This window comes from Belonocnema kinseyi, chromosome 3 (genome assembly GCF_010883055.1).
Source record: "Belonocnema kinseyi isolate 2016_QV_RU_SX_M_011 chromosome 3, B_treatae_v1, whole genome shotgun sequence".
NCBI lineage: Eukaryota > Metazoa > Arthropoda > Insecta > Hymenoptera > Cynipidae > Belonocnema > Belonocnema kinseyi.
This window is the reverse complement of record NC_046659.1, coordinates 77,098,040-77,105,426: the sequence shown is the minus strand read 5'-3', so window position 1 is coordinate 77,105,426 and position 7,387 is coordinate 77,098,040. Positions and strand designations below refer to the sequence as shown.

Sequence of the window (7,387 nt, the reverse complement as noted above, 5' to 3'; positions counted from 1 at the left end):
TTAATGATTATTCCGATATGATACTTTTTCGCGTAGTGTCGATTTCGAATTACAAAAATTTTAATTTTTGACCCATCCTAAGGCTCACCTTTTGTAAATAGCTATGTTGATTTATTAACATATTCCTAAGTTAATTAATTATTAGTAGATATTACTATTTGTTAAAATGATGTGATTTAATTAGTGTAGAAAGTAGGATAACAAAATACTTTTTACACAGGTGTCATGATCATCTTCACGAAAATATGGTAATTTCTATTGTACATAAAACTCAAAATTTGTAAAATAATTAATTTTATATTTTTAAACTGGTTTATAATCTAGATCTGTATGTTATTGACAGTGAAGTGTCACCAATAAATATTTTTATCGCATATTAGCAATTAAAATTATCGGCCGCACGACATTATTTACACTTTTATTTTTTAACAAATGCAATTATTTTACTATTATTTGAAAAAATGATACTAATCCTACTATTTTTGAAAATTGCTCAATTTGAAACATATTTTGAAATATATTTTGAAATTTTTTCACAGATTGGCTAAGTAACATATCCGTCACCTCATAGGATTTCAGATTTAAAGATTTTCAAAGGAATTTGAAAAGATTTTAAAAATTTTAAAGTATTTTCGTTTACTATTTTAATGGGAATTTTTGTACATTTTTACGTAATTCTAAACTATTTTACATTTAAGGTCCTCATTTTAAAGCCTACATTTTCAATTGAGAGAATTTTAAAACGCAGTTTTGAAAACTTAGAATCTTAGCTAATAAAAAATTAACAAATTTGAAATTGAAATTTTGTGATGAAAAACATTTCAAGTTGACTAACTGTAAATATGATTGTTAATGATTTTTCAAAGTTTCAGTAATAAAAATTGATTAATAATAAAATAAATCTTGAAATTAATAGATTCATAAGAAATAAACGATTTCATTTAATTTGAAATCGTATTGAAATATTGTTTCAATTTAAAATATTGCATTTTCAACTTATTGAATTGGAAAGTTGTTTATTTTAAACAATGTCAATTTTTTAATATTTAGAAAAGTTTTGCTTTTTATTTAAAATAAGCAATTATAAATTAAACATTCAAAACTAAACCACTTGTAACTGCAGTGTTTGAAAAAGAAAGCCTTGAATCGTTAAAATTGCAGAATGCTAAATTTAAATTTTGAACGTTATAATTTTAATTAGTGCAATTTGAAATTTTTTAACTTGTGGGTCAAAGGGGTGATTTCTGATGTCTAAATAACAATTGAAAAATTATTAATTTAAAATTAGTTACGATAAAAATGTTACTTCTGATTTAAAAGTGTTCAGTTTAAAGAAACTTTTCTATCTCTAAATTGAAATTGCTTAAAATGATATCAATTAAAAAAAATGTGTTGATTCATTCTTCAATTCAGGAAACTGTTTACAAGTTCCATTTTATTTGTGTAAATTATATAGCGTTTAAAAAAATTCTTAATTAAAAATGTTTTAAGCTTCAATTTAAGTATTTAAAATGTAAAGAGTTTAACTCGAGTAGTTTCATTTGCTTTTTTGTTTTGATTAGTTTAAATGCAAAAATTTATTTAGGCTTGAGAGTTCGAATTTTTAAAATATTTTATTATAGAAAACATCAAGCGACTAAACAATTTTAAGGAATTTAAAAAGATTTCATCAATTTCTAGGGATTTTAAAACTTCTAGTGTATTTTAAAGGATTTCAAGTAATTAAAAAAATATCAAAGATTTCAGAGATTTTTAAGGACTTGACCTGCTTTGCGAACTTCGGAGGGTTTCAAGAGGTACACATTTTTAAAGAAATTTCGCCAGATTTAATGAATGTTATAAATTTTAAATAATATTCATCCATACATCAGATTCATAAAAGTGGAGATCAAAGTAGATTTTGTTCTAAATGGTATTTTTTAGAAATAGTAATCAAAAAGTATTCAAAAAAACTATTCAATATTTTTTGCGACAAATAGTAAATTTTTCAATTCACTATTTTCCGTTATTTTAAATTTCGGTGATTTACTATTTTGGGATTTTAAAATTTCGGGAATCAACATTTTGTTTTGGGAATTACAAATTTCGAGACTTTCCATTTCTTGGGAAATCATAAAAAAGGATATCTAAGCACATTTTGTTAGAAATGTTCTTTTTAAAAATAATTTATTAAAGAAAGTGTCTGCACGTAAATTCTTTAATTCACGATTTTCCGGTATTTTACTATTTCCTGGAGTTTCCAAATTCAATAATTCATTAAAATTTGCAAGTATTAAAGAAATTGACATTTTACAATATTTGCGTATTGGAAATTTTGAGACTTAATTTTTTTGGGATATTTTTGTTTCATTAAATATTTTTTGTTTTTTTTTTCCACATTCGAGATTCTGAAAATAGCAGCAAAATTATGTCAATTTATATATTAGATTCATAAAAGTGTAGGTCGAAATACATTTTATTATCAATGTAATTTTTTTAGGCTATAAATCTACATATATAGCAACCCCAAAAATTTTCTATGTTCGCCCCTGCATTCGGCGCGAGGTTCGCAAATTGTAGGTGAAATAAATCTGAGGAAGATCGCAAAGAAAAATACCGTCAATTGCTTCAAGGTTTGAGTACATAACGAGAATTTCTGGTCTAATTTATTTTCTATGTTATATTTTTCTTAAGAAATGAAAAAAAAATACATTTTTGGCAAAAATGAAAAATGGTTTAAGAAAATATATTCGTAACTTACAAACGATGATTCATCAACGGGTCGAGAAAGTAATTATAATTTCTCAATATTTTCTCGACCTGACTGTTTCTGACATCATATATTGCTTGAGGCATTTCGATTCTGGGAGAATGTCAACATTACAGTTACGTGCTTGTTATGTATGTCCTCGTCGAAAATCACTCCATAAATCTGCAGACGCTCAATCTAATTTTCGCGATAGTAAAAGATTATTCATTTAAAAATTATTCTATCATAAGTGCTTAATCAATAAATCTAAATTCAGAAATAATTTAATTAGAGTGCGTGAAGAAATCTATACAAATACTTGTCTCGCAAATAGGTAAGAATCCTGTTATTTATAATATAACTATAAAACAGTTAATAACATAATGAAAATACAATTGGGATTCAAGTTGATTTTAGAAAATCAAAATATTTTATTAAACTAATCTTGATTTGAGTTCTAATCTAAATTTTACATATTTAGGTGGCATATCTTTGAAATGTCCTGAAAAAGTATTTTTGTGAAATTAAAATTAAAAGAGAGAAATATAAAATTGGAAATTTTGTAAAATTGATACCCTACTGGAAAAAATTATATCGTTAAAGAATTTTTGTTTGAATGAAGAAATAATTAATGCTTTTTACAACTAAGCTTTGTTAGCCTTGGTTATATATATTAAAGAAAACAAATAAACTTAAATAAAAAAATCGACTTTAATTACACGTTTTAAAATTTTGATGTGTGTAGGTAGCAAAAAAGAGTGAATCGAAGAAAAGCAGTCAAAATGGGTACAGTAGAATCTAGATTGAAGGGTCAAGATAAGGACGGCAAATTTCAAGGAAATTATTCGAAATCGATACAAAAGGTAAATAATAAATATTTTCATTTCCAAAATTTGGCGTACTTATGAATAAAAGCCTTCGTTGTAAAATATTCTATTTAAGGAATTTATTAAATTTATTTTTTCAACACATTAATTGGAATATAATTTCCATATCAATATATAATTTTAAATATTGTTCTAAAAATGAAAAAAAAAGCTTAACTTTGTATTTCGTTTAAATGCAATAGCAGGGTTTTTACACTTTTTTAGTGATGCCACTATTTTGGAAAAATACTATTCTTCCAGTTTCCTTTAAAAAATATTTTAAAACTTTTTCGCTGTTTGACAAAAAAATGTCTTACATCTCAAGTACTAAAATTTACACCAGAAAGTAGTCTTATAAGCTATTATATATTGAAAAAATTATTTTTAATACTTTAAATTCATACATTCTTCGTTTCGTAAGCTTCGAATTATATGGCATCTTCGACTTTTTAAAGAAATTTATTTCAAAATTGTATAATTTTTATTTTCAACACACATTGGGTGAACATTCTAGACTTAAAAAGGTCCTAAATCGAATAAATTCAAATTTGATTATTAAAAAGTGCATAAACATTATGCGGGGTTGTAGCACAGAAAAAGATAACCAGGATTTCTTGCCGTAAATAGGCTTTCTGCATACAAAATTCTTTGTAAAAAATATAGCAATAAAAACTTTGATAATTTAAAACCAGATAACTAACTCTCTGTCGGCCATGTCACCCATATTTGTCTTTTTTTTAAATATCTTATCTTCATACTTTTTTCAACCATTTTCTTCATTGTTTTTTTTTCCTAATTTTTTGCCTTACAATAAGAAACGATAATTTCTTAAATTATTATCGTTTATTTATAAAGAAACATATACCTTTCTTCTTTTATTAATTTTTTCCATAAAAATTTACCCCTGAAATTTAAACCTCCAAATTCTTCAATCATTTACTCGGAATTCGTTATCTCATTTCAATAAAACCCTTTTTCTCCCAATTTAACCACTCAGGATCTCGAGAGAAAGTTTTGATTTTTTTGTTCAAACTGAAAGTTGCACTTTTTTATCGTGATCCACAACCGAGCCTTTTCCAGTTTTAGGTTCCTGTCGCTTTGAAATTGTGAGCTTTAACATTTTAATTCTCGAAATTGGATAATTTTTTTAATCATACTTTTTTGACCTCAATTCAGAAAAACTTCAGCTCGAAAATAATATTATTTATTTTATTTTATTTTATTCAAAAGTAAGAATATAAAATTGGAAGAGTTCATAATTCAATAGATTTTTAAACAATATATGACCAAATTTCTGATATTTAAAAACATTTAAAAATTAAATGATCGTATTCGGAAGAAATTTCTTAATTTTATTAGAATTAATGATGTTGAAAATTCATCTATTTTTTCACTAAAAATTTAAAAATTCTATTTCAAGCTAAAAACCTAAAGTTTTCGTAGAAAATTATTAAGTATTTCGTTAAAAATTCGTATTTTTTGTAGAAAAGTAATTCCATTAGTTAAAACTTTATGTTTTTGGTTGAAAATTCATTTGTTTGGTTCGAATTTTATTCTGCTAACTGAAAATTGATAATTTTCACTTAAAAATGCATGTATTAAAAAAATGGGGTTTTTTGAAAGAAAGTTAATCTTTTAAGTTGAAAATTGAACTGTATTTGGCTAAATTTTTTTTTCTTTTTTTTTGGTTGAGGGAACATAATTTTTTTCTCCTTTTTATATAAATGTAATCTTCTTGGTTTTTATATCTTCTTTATTTTATTTGTTTGACATTTTTTTTTACTGAAATTTGATCTATCTTGTTGCTTTTTTTTTAAAACTGATTTTTTTTAGTTTAAAATTCATCTATTTTGTTTTTAAACTTGTATTTTTTGAAGAAGATTCATTTTTTGGGTTGGGGGTTCAACCATTTGTTTAAAAATTATTTTTTGGTTTAAGATTCGTTATTTTTGTTACAAATTTCTTCTTTCTTAGTTACAAGATAACTTTTTTGTTAAGAATTTGTTTCTTAGTTAAAAATAATTTTTGTTTGCTGAAAATGTTACTATTCCATTTCTGCTTAGAAATTCGTATTTTTTAGTTGAAAGTCCATTTATTTGGTTTAATACTCGTATTTTTACATTCTCATCAGAGAAGATTTATGTAAAATTTGACCCCCCCCCCTCCCTCCCAATTTTTGTCAAATGTCCACGTTTTGAGACCCCCTGAATCCGAAAAACAGGTTTTTACGAATGTGTCTTTATGCCTGTCTGTATGCCTGTCTGTGAACACGATAACTTTTGAAAAAATTAATCTATCAAATTGCCCTTTGGTACACTCGTTTAGTGTCCTAAACTAAAGGTCAAGTTCGTTAGCCAGACATTTTGGATAAAAATTCAAAAAGTGGGCACATTTTTTTCAAAAAATCAAAAATTACCAGAGTTATATCATTTACAAAATTCCAAAAAACCTACGAGATCATCATAACAACTTTTTGCATTTTCTTGAAAAATCAAAAATTCAAATTATGAGAGCATTCGAAATAATAAAAAATCCAAAAAATACATTTTTCAGTCAAACTGTGAAAAATACGGTAGAAGATAAATACACAAAAATTGTGCATTTGAAAAACATCTACAAATTTTGTTATAACCACTTTTTGATAGGATGCGTAGTTTTGGCTTTAATTATGAAAAACGTCATTATCAGAAAAAAATGTGCCTGCTGCGTGGGCAGTTTCTTACCACTACTTTTGTTTTTGAATTTCTTTTTCGTCTCGTGTATGGGGTTTTAAAAATGTTAACTTTTCATGTTTTTGATGCTATTTTTTATGATTTAAACTCAAAACAGAACTATAACAAAATTATTCGTGACAAATAAATCATTTTTACATTCTCATGAGAGAAGGTATTATATTTGTATAAAGTTTGACCTCCTTAGATTTTGTCAGAAGATCCACGTTTTGAGATCTCCTGAATCAGAAAAAAGGTTTTTACGAATTTGTCTATGTGTATCTCTATCTGTCTGTCGTTATGTCTGTTTTTATGTCTCTCTGTATGTGTGTGAGCACGATAACTTTTGAAAAAAACTAATCTATTAGATTGGCTTTTGGTACACTCTTTTAGTGTCCTAAGCTAAATGCTAAGTTCGTTAGTCCGACATTTTGGATAAAAATACTAAAAGTGAGCCCATTCTTTAAATTTTAGAGTACACATTTCTTCAATATTCACAAATTATGTTTACAGTTGTTCATAGTACTTGAAAAGAAAAATGTTATTGCTCGGTAGCCCTACAAGATTATCATATTAACTTTTTGAATTTTTTCGAAAAATTAAAATTTTGACCGCACGATCATTAATTAAAAATCAAAAATTGCATTTTGCGGTTAAACTATGCAAGATAGAAAAAAAATGATAAGGAAAAGATTGTGCACTCAAAAAATATCTACAAATTTGTTATTAATAACTTTTTTATAGGACACGTAGTTTTCGTTTTATTTATAAAAAAACATTGAAAATACGAAAATTCCATTTTTAGGCACACGGCACAAGCTACGCCAAAATAAATAAATGACAATTTTTCACCGAAGGTAGAGCAAACAATTTTTATATATGTTTTTTTTTATATTCTCATCAGCGAAGGCATTAGAAATGTGTAAAATTTAATAAACCGCCTGCATTTTGTTGATAAATCAACAAATAAATTTTGACAGCATAAAAAATAATGAACAATCAAAAAGTAAAACTTTTCATGCAACATTTTCGCAGTATTTCAAATATTCTCAAATATAATAATGTATTTTCAAACAAAAAAA

The 7,387-nt window shown here is 25.3% G+C and overlaps 1 protein-coding gene across 2 annotated transcripts in view; it reads left to right on the top strand.

Moving 5' to 3' along the window:
* Positions 1 to 2,526: 2,526 nt before the first annotated feature.
* The window catches only part of LOC117170098 (CREB-binding protein-like), a 14,188-nt gene continuing 9,327 nt past the window's right edge, over positions 2,527 to 7,387 (top strand). The window contains exons 1-2 of one of the 2 annotated variants that reach the window (XM_033356625.1): positions 2,527 to 2,612; positions 3,474 to 3,591. In XM_033356625.1, the coding sequence (XP_033212516.1) occupies positions 3,511 to 3,591 (81 nt within the window). In that variant the 5' untranslated portion in view covers positions 2,527 to 2,612; positions 3,474 to 3,510. Of the gene's footprint in view, positions 2,613 to 2,765; positions 3,063 to 3,473; positions 3,592 to 7,387 lie in introns of those variants that run through there. The other variant, XM_033356624.1, reaches the window with a different exon arrangement.